Raw genomic sequence first — 17,571 nt, 5'->3', positions numbered from 1 at the left:
GGACGCAGATGCACAGATGTAAATCTCTCAGTGAGAAAAATGGAACGCCATCCTGAAGTAATGCAATGTGGTCCCAGGGTGGGGTCCTTAGAGGTTGGAGGTTTTTAGTGATCTGCAAGTCGCACATACCGTTGCTGTGACGACAGCCTGATGATGCGGAAGGCATTTTCCACCCCGTCACCAGCAAAAAAAATAGGCGGTTCCAAATGAGTAACTTTATTTGGAGTAAAGGACGTGACACAAATTTCAACTCGATATCTCCAAAACTGAGGGACTAACTCGCTTATATACAATCGACTCAGCTCGTCACGCTTATCGTTTATATACATACTATATATACCTTATAAGACCTCTAACATTTCCTTTTGAGTGATACAAACACCGTGGAAAACTTAATATACCCTGTTCATAGTACAAACAAACGATCAGTACAAACCGAGCCGAGCTCGCCTTATTTCAGCTTTTTCTCTTTTTATGTCCTCTGCAATGCCACATTAATGAACGTAGCTTTATGCACACCACAACCAAAAAGGAATGCAAAATAAAACTTCAATTGAACACCACAACCTTGACATAGCGAGCAGGGAGCCAGCCAGCAGCAGCAGCAAGACAACAAAGAATAAACCAATCAGAAAACACGCCGCTAAAAACTGTCAAAGCTAAGCGCAGCGACCAATAAACACGGGAAAGGAAGTGTTGCATGAAATCCACGCGGATTATTATGTTATGTGCTGCGGCGTGGGTACCTGCGCGGTTGCGCGACAGCTCGCACGGAACGCCGCGCATGCGTCCCTTGCGCCGCCGTTTGGCTGTCTCCACACACCAGCCGTTCAGCCGTCAGCCGCTTGACACTATTTTATAAATTGTTTTGCTGACTATTTGTAGGTGTTATGCGCGAATTTCGCTTCACTGGCCGCACACAATTCGTAAACGTCTCCGATTGCGGCACGTATACTCATTTCGACTGCTGCGGCTCGACTCGTTCGGATGTGGCGTGTGTTGTTTGGGGCCAAATGGCTATGGTGACGATGGTGGTGGCGGCCGCTCGGCGTGATAGATGTCTCAGTTGTCTCAGCAAACGACAACAACAGGAATTAATTTATTAAATACTACTCAGTTTGATTTAACAACACACATAACGTGCACCAACGCGCACGACAACAACAACAACAGGTCTTCAAGGTGTGAGTGCAACAACGCCGGCGATGCTGTGTGCGCCCGCGCGCGCTCCACAAACGCGGTGTGTGGAATTATCACAGCAGCGGGAGCGTGTGTTTGCAGCAAACCAGCGTCGTATCGTACATATGTTTGTTTGAAGAAGTGTAGCAATCGTTTGCCAGATTTGCATTAGATTACAGCACATCAAGACGGCTTAGCTGAATGCGCGACACGACGACCATGGCGGTTACATGTGTATGTGCGTGATGCTGTGTGCTGCTCACCATTGAAATCAGCGGAGTGTACATTTGTTTGGGCATAGAACTTAAGCATAGTTTTTCTTATCATTTTTCTCACTTTTTATACCCTCAACAGTGTATATTAAGTTTGCCACGAAGTGCTTGTATCGGAAGCTTTTTCGTTTGACGAGATATAACCACGAAATTTGGTATGTGTTATTTTTAAACCTAATACTGCAATCTCCGAAGAAATTTTTGAGATCGGATGACTATAGCATATAGCTGTCATACAAAATGAACGATCGAAATCAAGTGTTGGTATGGAAAACTTTTTTATTTATAAAGATACCTATATAAAATTAAGCATAAATTATTGTCACAGGCAACTGTACAATATCCGCAAAAAATATTCAAATCGGACCACTATAGCATATAGCTGTCATACCAACTAATCTTTCAAATTTCAGTTCTTGTATGGAAAACTTTTTCGTTTGACGAAATATCTTCACTAAATTTGGCATGGACTATTCTCCAAAGCAACTCTACAACATCCGCGAAAATTGTCCAGATCGGACCACTGTAACATATAGCTGTCATACAAACTAATCTTTCAAAATTTAGCTCTTGTATGAAAAACTTTTTTATTTAACAAGATATCTTTACATAATTAGGCACAAATTACTGTCGAAGGCAACTCTACAATATCCGCAGAAATTGTTCAAATCGGAACACTATAGCATATAGCTATCATACAAACTGACCGATTGGCATCAAGTGCTTGTATGGAAAGCCTTTTCCATCGATGAGATATCTTCATGAAATTCGGCATAGATTATTGCCTATGAAAACTCTACAAAATACCGAGAAATTGTTCAGATCGAACCACTATAACATATAGCTGTCATAAAAACTCAACGATGAAAAACAAGATAAATATTTGTTTAAGCAGCTATGAAGGGCATTAAGCTTCGGTCAACATTTTTTTCGTATCTTTTATATTTTTTTTTTCTCTTCATTTTAATTCATTTACTGATGTGAATTTGAATTTCGTGTGAAAGTCAACAAATGCGTACAATTTAAGCCTTCAGGATAATATGAGCGGCAGCGCAACTACACAAGCGCTCGTCGTGTACTGTGTTGTGAGCAAGTACGCGCACATACATGTGTCTGAATTAGAGTGCTAGTGCTAACGGCTACATACTCGTATACTTACCGGTCGTAGCGCGGTTTGCGCGTTCGCTTGCAGGTACATGTTATTGAATTTATGTGGCCAGGAGCGCGTATTTATCAAAGTGATAAATGGTCGGCATGAGCGCGGTAGTGCAGGAAATCGTATACTGTCGTTTAATTAAAGCGCTTTGCTTACAGTAATACTTGCTAACCTTAGGCGAGTTGATTGTTGCCGATTTGCTTGTTTTTGTTTTTGTTTTTACTTTGTTTTGTGTTGCATGTGGAGCAAACATTTGTTAATTTTATTGCGTTTACATTAGTTGCTTGTAATATTAAACGTGGCGGAGTTCAATTAAACAGCTTACATATTTTCGTTCAAAATACATTTTGTTGTTGTTGTTAAATACTTAATGGTAGTATGTGCACTTAATAAATAGCCCTTCACCTTGCAATTGTTCAAGTCAGTGGTCAGTAAAGGTGAAGCTTAAATTAAAATTGATTGAAAAAAAATCGAAGGCTAACATTGAATGTTGGGTTAATACTATTGTATATCGACACACGCCTAGATGGCGCTTTTAAAGAGATGTGCCAGCAATTCCGGTTCACTCAAATCCATTTTGTATTTCTGTACAATGTCCTGTACTTTGAGTCTTCGGCGCACGTGAGGCGGTTGGTGGCTTTTTAACGAAGAGTAAAAGAGTAAAAATGTACCGTTAGCATGAGTTTGTTAGATATATTAACATAAACTCACTTGTCATTATCCAAGCGCCGACGCTTGGCCATATTGTGCGCAGTCTGGCGCACCAAATTGCCCACCACACGACGGCTCAGCACCATGCCATCCACCAGCGGTGTGGCGAAACTCATACGTCCCGTAGGCCCCTGTAATTTCACACGCAACAAGCCGGACTGCAAGGCGTGTAGGTATATAACATGACAGTCGCTAGCGCGCGGCACTTGCAGCGTTTGCGTCTCCTCGCCAGTGCGTGTGTAGGCCAGCAAGTCATCTGACACAGAAATATATACAGATTAATGCTTTGAAATGAAAATGTGATTCATTGTATCAAAATTATGCGCTTACCGATTGGAAAGTTCAAGTGATCCTCAAACGACTCCAACCAAACTAGAAATATTTTGGCTGGCGGCTGCGCCTGTAATGACGGCTTCATAGCATTGGTTTTGCGACGCGTCGGCGGCACTGGTTCCTTTGCGCCAGCGCCGCCTTTAGTGTCCAGTTCCAAAGAGAGATTACGTGATTTCTGTGTTTTAGCATTTTCGGCGTTCGCATCGGTGGCGCGCGCCCACACATTGCCTGCCGATGCGGCCGATTGCAAGCTATCGCCCGAGGAGTGCGACGAACAGAGCGAAAGGCAGCTGCCATCGGTTTCACAATGCATATTCCATTCGGTTGGTACGACGAATGCGATTTCCGAGCTAACGTCGGCCCAGTAGAGCACCTTCGATTCGCCATTGAAGCGCAAGTCAGCATTGTTGCCTGCGGCTGCGTTGCCACGATTATGCGCTTGCTTGTCGCCATCGCGTTGATTGGAGCTTTTAAGCGACCACGATGTGCTGACCAAACCAGTCCAGCCGGAGTGTTCCTCCAAGTCTACGGGCCAGCCTAAAGAAAGGGAGGTTAAAAAGTTCATATAATTACTTTCAAATCTACGTCAACTTGACTTACCTAAAGTTAACAGCATATTGCCGAAGTGCGCATCTAGGCTGCGCACATGCTCATCATTCATATTGCCGATAATCTCTTGTGCCGTTGTCTGTCCCGATTTAACGTAGAACACATGCACGGTGTCATAGGTGCGCGCGCTCAATTTATCCAGCATGCCCAGTTCCTGCGCAAATTGACTACGCTTCGTATCGAGCACGATGAGCGGTCGTTGTGCCGGCGCGCCCAACGACTCCGACGGATTGTTCGGATTGCGTTCCTCGAAAGTTAAAAAGCCGAAATGTGAGAGAAAGAGACGCGCTGCCTGGAATTCGTGACAGACCGCAGGCGGCACACTCTCCTGCGCATGCGAAAGACTATCCGCACTGTTATCGGTTGCGGCCCAGGCCAACTTCTCGTCAATACTTTGATTCTCAATCATAGTCTCCAACTGGCGTATGTTGTCGGCGCCATATTGCTCGCGGATTTGTTCCAGCGTCGGTATGGAGTAATCGGCAACACAGGGTGTCACCTTTTCGACACCGTCGGGAAAGAATTTCTGATCGAATTCGATGCGCTGCGGCGTGTCATTCATCGGTATGGGTCGGCCAGGATTGACAGCGTGATATTTCGTGCCCGATTTGCTGCGTGGCAAGTGACGCAATTGCATAGTCCAAGCGTGACGACCGAAGGGACCGCGTATAAGCACTTGTGGAGCAAGAGAAATTAAATTTTTATTTGAAAAAGGTTGATTTTTTCACATTTTTTTAAATATATGGTGCACTTAAATAAAAATACAAATAATAATAAAAAATAATAATAAAATAAAAAATTAAAAAAAAAATAAAATTAAATAAAAAAATAAAAATTAAATAAAAAAATAAAAATTAAATAAAAATAAATAAAATAAAAATTAAAAATAAAATATAAAAAAAAATAAAATAAAAAAAAATAAAAAAAAATAAAACAAAATAAATAAATAAAATAAAAAATTAAAAAAAAATTAATTATAAAAAAATTAAATGAAAAAAAAATTTAATAAAAAAAGAAAAAAAATTTAAAAAACAAAAAATACAATTAAAAAAAAATTAAAAATAAGATAAAAATACGATAAAAAAATTTAAAAAAATTAAAAAAATAAAAATTAAATATAACAATAATTAAGGACACTTAAATAAAAACAATCATAAAATAAAAAAAATTTTATCAAAAAAAAAAGAAATAAAATAATAAAATAAAAAAAGAAATAAAATAATACAATAAAATAAAAAAAAATAAATAAATAATAAAAATAAAAATAAAAAATTAAAAAAATAATTAAAAATTAAAAAAAAAAATGTTAATAAAGAAAGAAAAATAAAATAGAAAAAATAAAAACAAAATAAAAAAAATAAAATCAAATAAAATAATAAAATTAAAAAAAAAAATAAAATAATAAAAATTAAAAAATAATAAAATAAAATAAAAAATTAAATACAATAAAAAAAATTAATAAAATAAAATAAAAATAAAAATAATATAAAAAAAATTAAAAAATATAATATTACAATAATTTAGTGCTTAGAGCTTCCAAGAGCTTTCTAAAGCTTGTATTTACATATTTACCCCTAGCCGGTGGTCGAGCATTTACTCAAGTCACAAGCCTCGTAGTCTAAACCTAATAACTATCAACTCACGTGTCACCGTCGGCTGTGGATCTTCAGCGTTGCCAAGCGGCTCCTCCAAAAGCGCCAATATCGTGGAATTCTCTGTGACGAAATACTTGAACTTCGCTATGGCCTGCTCGGTTGTTATGGACGTGCCACCAACGCTACCAGCGCCACTATCAGGCATTGAATTACAGTGCTTCATCAGCGCAACCTCATCCAGCAACGATGATATCGACTCCGGACCACATTCACCGGGGAAGTAACCGACTTGTTCGAGTATGATTGTAAGCAAACTTTCGGCAGCATCACGCACACGCATCGAGGCGGGCTTTAGTTCCTTCTCGTCCTTGAATTTCGGTATGTCACCACTTTTACCGACACTCTTGGTGCCCGATATGCCCAGCTCAACTACCTCCAACACCGTTTGTAGGCAATCCTTGTCCTGCAACAAGTACGGATGCTGCATCAACCAAGCCGAGGTGCATTGGAAGGCCGCCACAATGGTGCTGTGCAAATCTTTGCTATGCGCTGGTGGCGGACGCGAGCACTGATAACAAATATAATCGCAGATCCATTTCACCGCTCGCTTACATTCTAACGCGTCTGTGGATATTATAGTTAAATTTTGACTTGGTTCTTCAATTTTAACTAAGGATTCTACGTGAGTTTGAATTGATTTTGGTTTTGATTGAGTTCGAATTGTTTGAAGTTTGATTTTTGAGTTTTGATTTTGAAAACGATTTTGTTTTTTTTTTCAATTTTTTTTGTTGCAATTTTCATTTATTTTACAATCGATTCAATATTTTTGTTTTTCAATTTATTGAGTTGATTTTGATTTTTTTTGTTGTAAGTGTGCGAGTATTATTGTATATTGATTGATTTGATGAAGAAAATGTACAAAGAAAAACATGAAAAATGTTTTGTTCAATTAACCCGTTTCGCCCGTTAATAAAAAATATTTTTTTTTTTTCAAATAAAATATACAAATAGCAGTTATAAATGCATTTGTGTATGTACATATGTGTGTGTGTGTGAAGGAAAAGTGTTGATTGCAACAGAACGCAAAGGAAAATACAAGAAATCAGAAAAAAGGTATGTATGTGTGATTTGTATGAAAATGAGAGAAAGAAACAGAGAGAAAGAACGAAAGTGTTGTTAGTAAATATAGAAATGCCATTAATTACCGGTTGTAAATTTCCTGGCTGCGCGGCGGCGGCGTTGTATATACAGTTTACAAGTAATGTTATGTACAGAGTCATATGTTTTTTGAAGAGGATGACAAGGAATATCCAACACACAAGGACATGAAAGGGGCATTTGTATATGGTGGGGGTGTAGAGAAATGTGATTTTCGTGTTTATATTTGCAATGGACAAGTGAAAAGGGGCGTGTGTGATCATTAATTGTGGGCGGTTTCAATTTATTTATAGTGTATAAAGTTTTAGCAATAAAAAAAGAGAGTAAACAAGAGAAGAAAATTTTGGATTTATTATATAAAACTTTTTTTTTGTAATGAGCATATGAGTTAGGAACAATTTAGTGACTTTTTTAGTTATGGGAAAATATCGCTGTTATATAATGAATTCTATAAATAACAGTAAATTACATCAATGCACGCATACATACACACAATGAGACTCGTAATGTTAATGGTATGGGTAGAAACTAAAATAAAACATCGGAATCGGCTAATGGCAGCGCATTCGGTATTACTGATGAAGAGATAATGGCATTCCAAAATGCGGGGTGAGTACTGCTTTTATATTACAGTAGATATTTTTATTTTTTTACAATAGATATTTTAAAAGTCTGCAAGCAACCGCGTGCAAAAACCAAGTTTTTGAAAGATGAAATGGCAATATTTATAATTGAAATAAGTAATGGTATTTTATACACTAAACAGGGTATATAAGTTTACCACGATATTTACAAAACTCAAAACGAAACGTCGGAGACCCTATAAGGTTTATATAGAAAGGAGCACTGTGCCGAGCTGAGTCGATTTAACCACGTCTCTGTTTCTCTGCCTGTTTGTACACAAACTAGTCTTTTCATTTTAGAGTTATTGCTCTGACATTTCGCACACGTTCTTTTCTCACTAAGATGCTGCTTTTTTGTCAGAACCACCTTAATCGGACAACTATTACATATAGCTACCATACAAAGTGAGCACTCAAACTCAAGTCTTTGTATGGAAAACTTTTTTATTTTACATGGTATCTTAACGAAATTTATCAAAGGGAGCTATCTAACGCATTGCTACAATATCCGAAGAAATTGTTCAAATCGAACCACTATAGCATATAGCTGTCATACAAACTGAGCGCTCAAACTCAAGTCGTTATATGGAAAACTTTTTAATTTACCAAGGTATCTGCACGAAATTTATCATAGCATGCTATCTAACAGATTGCTACAATCTCCGAAGAAATTGTTCAGATCGAACCACTATAGCATATAGCTGTCATATAAATTGAGCAATCAAACTCAAGCCTTTGTATAGAAAACCAAATCGAACCACTATAGCATATAGCTGTCATATAAATTGAGCAATCAAACTCAAGCCTTTGTATAGAAAACTTTTTAATTTGACAAAATATATTAACGAACTTTTGAGTAGATCATTATCCAAGGCATTGCCACAATTTTCGAAGAAATTGTTCAAATCGGACTACTATAGCATATAACTGCCATACAAACCGAGCGATCAAACTCAATATAAGGATATTTTTATACCCTTTTATGTTATAAAAAATGCGCCTATGAAGGGTATTATAGCTTCGTTACTTATATTCACGAACAACAAACAAACTGGAAATAATTTTTTCATTACAAGCAAAGAAGCATTCCGAATTTTGCTTTTTAAATTAGATTTTCCAACCCATAATTTTGCATGGAGCGCCAGTCTGGGCGAATATTGCAAATTATCACTTAAGCAAATTGCAGGTGATGCAAAACAAATTTTTTACAATGATACTGAACCTCTCGAGTTCATCGAGTTGTTTAGAATTATACTCAATCCCACCATAATTAGGTTCACAACAAGCCCCGTTCACATAAACGGAACATACCCAATATTTTTACTGGTCAAAGTTTTTTAACATGACAGCTTGCCAAAAAATTATTTGTGGAAGTGTAAACCAGTAATATTGCATACAAACACAACACTCGGTACCGATTTGCAATGCATAAACATTTTCGTATAATTCTAGACAAATTGGCAATAAATGAATAAACCAAGAATGAAATGTAGAATAGCAGTTGACGCAGCTAAATAATTGAATCCACAACCAATTCATACCATTACCATAGTAGTGAGTGAAATTTGCGCATGCTTACCTGAGTCGCGTATGTGTAGACGTGCTAAGCCGGAGAGCAATTCCAAGGCGGCTAATGAAACATTCAAATCGGTTTTCCACGACGAAATCAAACGATGACAGACCAAATAGGTGGCGCGTACGAATAAGGCGTGCGCATTATCTGCATAAAAAAATAAGAGATGCATGAGAAATATATGCTTATCTGCGACTCGAGACAAATTAACACAGTACAAACACATTGGTACTAGGCAAGCGTGGTAAAGCAATCATAAATAACAATTTAAAATAAGGCAAAACAGTTAATACACAATGTAACAGAATAGATTTGGAGCAATAGATATTTTGGGTAAGGAAATCAAAAGGCGAATGCAAAAGGAAAATTACCATAAACTGAAGCACTCTCAAATTCTTGTAGCAACTCCATGGGGAAATCATCAGATACGGTAAGGCTGGGGAAATCGTGTTGTGATACGTTATCACGTCCAGCGTAACCACCGCCAACAGCAGCACCGCCCGTACCGGCTGTCAAGGGCGCGCTAGCGCCACCAACAACGCCCGTTGCACCAATGGTGGCATTGCTGTGACCACCTAAACTTGAGTTGCCCGCGCTGGCTATCGATGCGGAACGTTCTGAGCAAGCTGTGCACACGCATGAGTCGAGGAGTGTCGAGTGTGTCGGTATATGTGTTGCAGTGACGTTTATGAGCGGTTGATATGATGGAGTGTGGCACGTATTTACATGGTAAATGGAACGTTGTTCATGTTTTTCACATATACACACACACATTTACATAAAAAAAGAAAAGAAAACAAAATGAATAAAAACAAAAAAATATAACTATAACTATAAATTTCGAAAATGGCATATGAAAACATTTAAACGCTGGCAGCGCGTCGTTGACTGACGTTTAATTTACGAATAATGTGCCGTATAAGCCAGGCAATATGATGCATATTTACACAAATGATAGAATAAAAAATCATAGTATGAAATAATACAAAATGTATATCAAGAGCTGTCTGTGCACAAAATAATTGTTTTACTACGATTTTCGCCATACCCGAACTCAGTAGATTCGTATCGCACGGCGTGGGTGAGGCGGCATGCAAATGCTCGGTGCCAACCAATTCCGTTTCCTCAAAGGTGACCGCATCCTGCACAGTCAGCAGCAGGCCGCCAAGTAGCATGTGCGTGTTCTGAGCATCAGTTTCGACTTGCAAGGCATTCATCAGTATATTGATTAAGCGGGGCTTTAGTTGTATGAAAGAAATGACGCTGAAAAGAAAGATATAAAAAAAAAATTTAGAGATATTGTAGAGTTGATTGTAACAATAATCCAGGCAAAATTTTATAAAGATAAGTCTTTAAATTAAAAAGTTTTCCATACGAAACTGGATTTTGATCGTTGTCTTTGTATGTTAGCTATATGCTATAGTGGTCCTATCTGAAGAAATTCTGCGGAGATTGTAGAGTTGCCTGTAACAATAATCTATGCTAAACTTTGTAAAGATATCTTCTCAAATTAAAAAGTTTTCCATACAAGAACAGAATTTTGAAAGATTAGCTTGTATGGCAGCTATATGCTACAGTGGTCCGATCTGAACCATTTATGCGGAGCTTGTAGAGTTGTCTGTGACAATAATCTATGGTAAATTTTGTAAAGATATATTCTCAAATTAGAAAGTTTTCCATACAAAACTGGATCTTGATCGTTGACTTTGTATGGCAGCTATATACTATAGTGGCCCGATAGGAACAATTTCTGCGGAGATTGTCGAGTTGCTTTGGAGAATAATCCATGCCAATTTTTTTAAAGATATATTTTCAAATGTTAAAGTTTTCCATACAAGGGCATAAATTTGATCGTTAAGTTTGTATGGCGGCAATGTACCATAATGGTTTGATTTGAAGAATTTCTGTGGTAATTTGTAGAGTTTCTTCAAACACTAATTCATGTTAAATTTCGTGAAAATAAGTTGCCAAATAAAAAAGTTTTCTATATAAAGACATGATTTTGATCGCTTTGTTTATAAGGCAGCTATATGCTATTGTAGTCCGATCTGAACAATTTATGCGGAGCTTGTAGAGTTACTTGGGAGAGTAAATTATGCCAAATTTTGTAAAGATATCTTGCTAAATAAAAAAGTTTTCCATACAAGCACTTATTTTCGATTGTCACTTTGTATGACAGCTATATGTTATAGCCGACCGATATCGGCAGTTCCGATAAATGAGCAGCTTCTTGAAAAGAAAAGGACATGTACAAAATTTCAGACCGATATATCAAAAACTGAGGAACTAGTTCGCGTATATACAGATAAACGGAAGGACCGACGGGCAGGGCTAAATTGACACAGCTCGTCAAGCCATTCACTTATGTATGTATATATATTTTAGTGTCTCTGACGTTGTCTGCTGTGTGCTACAAACTTCGTATCAAACCTAATATACGCCGTTGTGGGTATAATTAACTCTAAACACTCACCGTTCCGTCGACTCATTCGTTAAATCGCGTATGGGTAGCGTTTGAAAGTGCAACGGTAAGGTAAGAATTGAAAGCAATATATTAATCGATGCGCGTCGCAGCTCGGTTTTGTTGAAATGCATTGCCTGAGTTTTAATCTTCAAATCCTTATCTGGCAAAACAATCTCCAGGGCGCTTATAAAACCGGGCAATAGCACTTGCACGCCATTCAAATCAAGCCGAAATAGATCAGATGAGTTCAACAAAATGCTCGCCAATGTTTCGTCACACTCTTTAGCTTCGGTTATTTTCAAGCACTGCTGCAACGCCATATAGAAACGCGCCAAATAGACGGGGAGTATTTCCTCACCAGTCTTTTTAGCGCAAAATATCTTACACAACGTGCCTATAGCCTCCGCACGTCCCGACTCATACTTATCGATGGTCAACGAGGGCGGCAAGCTGTTCGGATCATTCAACGAATTCGGTTGTGACAGCGAAATACTGCCCTTACGATTCTCCATGATCATAGACGACGGACGTTTGCTGGCCTCGGTAGCTTGTTCTAAAATAGACGAACATTTATATAATGGTTAACAGCATAGGTGAATATAACTTACTCTTTGTGTTCATAAACCAAGCATCGCCACCAATGTGCGCCGCCTCGAAGAGCCATTCGCCGAATAAGTGCAAAATGCTGTTGCATTTGGGCCGCGCAACAGCCAGAGGGGGGCGATTTTCGAAGCCCAGCGAAGGCAGCGCTAAACAAATAGAAAAGCAGACAATTATTTATGTCTGGATTATTTAATGAATATAGTGTTGTTGTTGTAAATTTTAAACAAGCGTTTTAAGGATATTATTTTGTTGTTTTTGTAATTGTAGTGGGGGAAAAAATTGCCGTTAAACTTACATGTTAGGCTATTAGAGGATGGCGGACCAGACGTGGGTGTGAGTGGTGCTTGCGTTGTGGACAAACGTGCACCGGTTATGCCGATAAGCGCGGCTTTGCTCAAGCCTAAAGTGTGTGCGGTGACAACAAAAACAAAAATATAGATATCATACAGAAAATTATTGGGAAGTGTTAGGCACAGCAATTGCAACAACAATATGTTTACACATACATACATACAAACAAGACACAGGCACACATAAAAGTAAATTGCTTTTGTAGTTGTAAAATATATAAGCAATTACAACAAAATATGATAAGTTGCTAAGAGAGATAAAAAATTAAAACAAAATATGGTGGGCGTAAACCTGATGATATTATGTACATGAAACTAACTCTGGAGATGTAAAAATTTCAATAATTCGAAAATATTTATTTACAAGTGACTGGTGGTGCAACGGCTGCTATAGCGGTTATATACAGCACACTGGCTTAGTTACAACACACGCTAAAAAAATTATAATTAAAAATTATACAACAAAAAACTTAAAGAAACTAATTCCAATAAGTACAAAAGGAATTATAATATATACATACACATATATTTATTAAATATATAACAAAAAACAAAACTTATGTACCTACAAACCTACTACAAATAAAATTTAAAAAAGTGGAGAGTAAAAAACTACTAAAATGCAGCAAGACTTGGCTGGAGAGGTATGTGTAAACAAATAAAATTTTAAATATATAATTAATTGATGTTCTAACAAGTCATTTATAACTTATAATGAAGGAATACATTTGGTTTTCTACTAACTGGTTGAACATACGAATCATGCAATTGATTAACTAAGGAATGCCGTAAGTCATTAACTTAATACAGCAAAGTCTTTATCCAACATAATTTTTAACATTTGAAGCACATTTGAATATTTAAAGACTTTTTATGTGAAAGTGACGGAAGAAAGCGCTTAAAAGATTTGCAAGAACGAACGAAATCAAGTGCTTGTATGAGAAACTTTTTTGTTTGATCAGATATCTACACGAAATTTGACATGAATTATTGTCCAATAAATTACTACAAACTCCCAACATATTATATAGATCGAACCACAATAGCATATAGCGTTCATACAAACTGAATGTTCGAAAACAAGTTTATGTATGGAAAACTTTTTTATTTGATCAGATATCTTCAAGAAATTTGGCATGAATTATTATCCAAGACAATGCTACAAATTCCATAAAAACTGAGGAAATCGAGTCACTATAGCATATATCAGCCATACAAACTTAACGTTCGAAAACAAGTTTATGTATAGAAAACTTTTTTATTTGATCAGATATCTTCAAGAAATTTGGCATAAATTATTATGCAAGACAATGCTACAAATTCCATAGAAATTGAGGAAATCGAGTCACTATAGCATATAGCTGCCATACAAACTGAATGTTCGAAAACAGATTTATGTATAGAAAACTTTTTTATTTGACCGAATATCTTCACGAAATTTGGCATGAATTATTGTCCAAAACAATGCTACAAATTCCATATAAATTATGAAAATCGCGTCACTATAGCATAAAGCTGCCATACAAACTGAACGTTCGAAAACAAGTTTATGTATGGAAAACTTTTTTATTTGATCAGATATCTTCAAGAAATTTGGCATAAATTATTATCAAAGACAATGCTCCATAGAAATTGTGGAAATCGCTTCACTATAGCTTATAGCTGCCTTTCAAACCGACCGATTAAAATAAAGTTCTTGCATGGAAACTTTCTTATTTGTGAAGGATATTATGGCACTTTAGCAAACAAGTAACTTATTAAAATTAACTTTGCTGTGAAAAGTTAAATTATTATTGAACATATGAAAATCATAAAATAAGCCAGAATTAGGCACTAAATCAATAACCAATGTAGTGAGTACAGCAAGCAAGTGAATTGTGCGCTTAAAAAACTGATAAAAAACACGCAGTCTAATAGCAAGACTCAAGACTCGCGCACCCTTTTGTTGCGTTACATTAACGTTGTTGTTGCCCAGTGCTGGTGCCACGCTAAAGCTCTTCGCCAAACGTCGTTGCAACGGTGGTGTGGGTGAATATGGCAACGGCGCGCTTTGTTGTGCACCATCTACAGCCGACGATGATGCCGATGTGGTAGTGGTAACGGCATTCAACGGCGTACCGAATGTTATCGAACCGACAACACCAGCCGATTGGCTGCCACTACCGCTGGTATTGCCCGTTGCACTGCCGCTTCCAGTACCAGTATGAGCACCAGCACTCGCTGGTGTTGACGCACTGCCATGATGACCCATAATGGCGTTCAGTGCTGAGCTGGCCGAACCGCTGATGAAGTTGTCGCGCAGAAATTGCCCAGCACCATGCAAATGCAAGTGCGGATGATAGTGATGATGATGGTGGTGCTGTTGTTGTTGTGCATTGTTTGTGGCAACGGTAGGTGCGCCGCCACCGCTCGAGTTTAGTGCGCTATTACTGCCGTGATGGAAAAAACTATGAATACCCGCGGTGACCGAAGAGGCGGTCGCCTCGTTGAGTGAGAGGCGAATATCAAGTAAATTTGTGATTGCGTCTTCCGCTTGATGCGGCGGTGGTCGATAAATGCCTATGGTGTTTGCGCATCAGACGCGGTTAATAGCATTTTTTTGTTTGGAAAACATTGACAGAAGTTATAAAGAGATTATAGAGATTAAGAAGGATATCTAAAGCGACGCTTAACTTCTAACGGTTGGAATCAATACGATATAGAAGATTTTTGAAAGTTTCTATAACATAATTTAGACCAAAAATATAAGTGACTTAAAAACTACAATACTTATTTAAAAACAAAAAATTTATTTCTAATTTATAAGACCTTAACTTTATATAAGAGCCGAGTGCATACAAATTTTTACAGACAGTTCCACAGCATTAAAAAATATGAAAATATTCGAGTTCTTCATAAAACTGGCATTTTTGAATGACAGATGTTTCAGCTACGAATTTAAATAGCGTATTTAACAAAATGCCAAATATGAGGCGAACATTTTAAGCTATTTACTAAATTCTAATTCGAAACACATTCAGCTAACCTCACTTTTGTAAATTGCGCGTCGCTTGATTATTACAGTTAATTGCTTACCCAGAAATGCGTCAACTTGATTGGAAATGCCTTTGATTGCTTTCAGAAATATTTGTGGCAGCGCCTGCAAACACGGATGCTGATAAGTTTCAGCACCTTTGTCATGCGTGAGGGCCCACTGCATAAAATGCGATGATTTGCTGATAACATGAGGCGAGCATAATGCTGTTGGATTGCCAATTGTGCGCAACAAACGATACCAAGTCTGCGCCACACAGTCATTAGTCATGTCTGCAGGTATTAGCTGTGCATCTTCTTCAGCTAAAAATAAATAAATATTAATTTATAATTTTCAATATAGTTTTTCTATAAAGTACATACATATTTTTAGTTCTGGGAAGGCAGGACCATATGTAAATTCCAGCAGACGTGCAGTTAAAGCGAGATTAACGCGATTCCATTGATCAATCAAAGTCATGCGATGACGCCACATGGCACATGACTCTTGCAGTGTTTTCCACAATGAAGGTGAAGGAAAACAACGCACGCATGCTAAGAGCCAAACTTCGAAGAGCACAGATAACACCCTTTCGCATAGTTGATCGCCAACATCATCTTTGACTGTGGGTGGCGCTAGCAGTACTTCATTGATGGCCAGCAAGAAGAGCAGTAATGCTTCCCATGTTTTCCGATCCATTGTTTGTGAGATTTGTGCCGTTTGCTGAAGTGTACGTAGGACCCGGTGGCATAGCACTGCTTGACGATTAATGGTATCAGCACCTTGAATTAAAATAATCGCAGTTCAATAGTGTTTCAAACAAAGTATTTAGCAATTAGATCGAGCACCTACCAAGCGTATTTTGATATATAAATGGCAAGACTTGAAAGGGAAGGTAAAGCAGTTTTATAATGTGCACAATTATGTATTGAGTAAGTATTTGAAAAGTAAAAATTACTAGTACTATATACAAAGCGACAACCTAATGTTTCATTTTTAAAAGTTGAGAATTTCGTTCTAAAAATGCATATTTCTTCAAGTGTATCATGCAATTAATTATTACTATCTACTAATAATCCTTAGCATTTAATTAATTTTGCACAAGATTTAAACATACTTTCCCCCTGGCGTGGCACAAACAAGTTATGAAAGTGGCTGACGATCTTCCTGCAGTACATGTTTGCATCCTCGCATATGGGCTTTGGCACACTTATTCGTGGCTGTGGGTGCAAAGCTGTCAGCCATTCGCAGTAAACATTTACGCAATCTTTTATGGTCTCATGTTCTTGCAATGGTAGTGACAGACCAAAACAGATTACATCCATACACCAGTTAACCTACAGGAAACAAAAAATCGTGGAATAGAATTCATAAAACAAAACACATAGTTTGCAAATATTTTACACTACCTCTTCATCGCGTACTAAATGGCTCGGCTCAGCATTTTGAGTAATTCCCAAATTACTTGCTAACTGACGTACAACTGACACTGTTACTTCACGGCCTGCGGAGGCAGGGAATTTATTGAGTACACTGCAAGACTGCGCTGCACAGCTATCGGCCGAGATTTGTGAAGAAAGTGAAACCCATTCGGAATACATATTATTTATGTTTTTGTATTTATTGTATTGGTACAAAAACCAAAATATTGGAAATAAACCAAATGGGCGCAGCTATTGAGAGCAGCTACAAATTTTCACGAAAAACTACGTCAACAAATCAAGCAGACATTCTCAGTTACTTTGTAAAGTATGCGACTTTGGGAACTTGTCTATTCCAGCGACATGTTTACGTTATTAAAAAGCTTTTAAGTTAAAAAAGAAACGTTTTAAAGTATTTATATTTTATTTTATTAGTAATTTTACATCAGATTGGCTAGAGCAAAATATTTTTTATACGTCAACAGTTATGTTGCCAGATTGCAGCAAATAA

The 17,571-nt window shown here is 37.4% G+C and overlaps 2 protein-coding genes across 19 annotated transcripts in view; both read right to left on the bottom strand.

Moving 5' to 3' along the window:
- Nucleotides 1–2,747, bottom strand: part of LOC105227822 (cadherin-related tumor suppressor) — a 357,862-nt gene extending 355,115 nt beyond the window's left edge. The window contains exon 1 of the mRNA XM_029550888.2: nucleotides 2,611–2,747. The gene's annotated coding sequence lies outside the window, so the exon portion shown is untranslated. The remainder of the gene's footprint in view (nucleotides 1–2,610) is intronic.
- A 188-nt stretch (nucleotides 2,748–2,935) lies between these two features.
- Nucleotides 2,936–17,550, bottom strand: LOC105227812 (ral GTPase-activating protein subunit beta). 18 transcript variants are annotated; one of them, XM_019990873.3, is made up of 18 exons: nucleotides 17,049–17,550; nucleotides 16,757–16,976; nucleotides 16,492–16,521; nucleotides 16,023–16,421; nucleotides 15,702–15,962; nucleotides 14,565–15,185; nucleotides 12,572–12,676; nucleotides 12,282–12,422; nucleotides 11,683–12,226; nucleotides 10,258–10,472; nucleotides 9,581–9,835; nucleotides 9,216–9,356; nucleotides 7,061–7,078; nucleotides 5,904–6,533; nucleotides 4,252–4,935; nucleotides 3,649–4,188; nucleotides 3,319–3,574; nucleotides 2,936–3,244 (listed from the first exon to the last, which is right to left on the bottom strand). In XM_019990873.3, the coding sequence occupies exons 1-18, from the start codon at nucleotides 17,238–17,240 to the stop codon at nucleotides 3,130–3,132; spliced, it is 5,367 nt and encodes a 1,788-aa protein (XP_019846432.2). In that variant the 5' UTR covers nucleotides 17,241–17,550; the 3' UTR covers nucleotides 2,936–3,129. The 18 variants fall into 18 exon arrangements, with proteins under 18 accessions (XP_019846432.2, XP_011205633.2, XP_011205632.2 ...); XM_011207331.4 differs by having other exon boundaries at nucleotides 5,904–6,479; XM_011207330.4 differs by lacking the exon at nucleotides 7,061–7,078.
- Nucleotides 17,551–17,571: the final 21 nt, after the last annotated feature.

The sequence above is a fragment of the Bactrocera dorsalis genome, chromosome 1 (genome assembly GCF_023373825.1).
Source record: "Bactrocera dorsalis isolate Fly_Bdor chromosome 1, ASM2337382v1, whole genome shotgun sequence".
NCBI classification, from domain to species: domain Eukaryota; kingdom Metazoa; phylum Arthropoda; class Insecta; order Diptera; family Tephritidae; genus Bactrocera; species Bactrocera dorsalis.
The sequence above is the reverse complement of the archived record's forward strand: the minus strand, read 5'-3'. Positions and strand labels throughout refer to the sequence as shown.

Excerpts from the sequence above, each read along its gene's own strand:
- LOC105227812 (XM_019990873.3), bottom strand. The coding sequence starts at position 17,240 with ATGTATTCCGAATGGGTTTCACTTTCTTCACAAATCTCGGCCGATAGC. Across the intron at positions 15,963-16,022 it reads CTTCCCAGAACTAAAAATAT|CTGAAGAAGATGCACAGCTA; the intron begins GTATGTACTTTA and ends ATTTATTTTTAG. Across the intron at positions 12,677-14,564 it reads TAATGTAACGCAACAAAAGG|GCTTGAGCAAAGCCGCGCTT; the intron begins GTGCGCGAGTCT and ends CACACACTTTAG.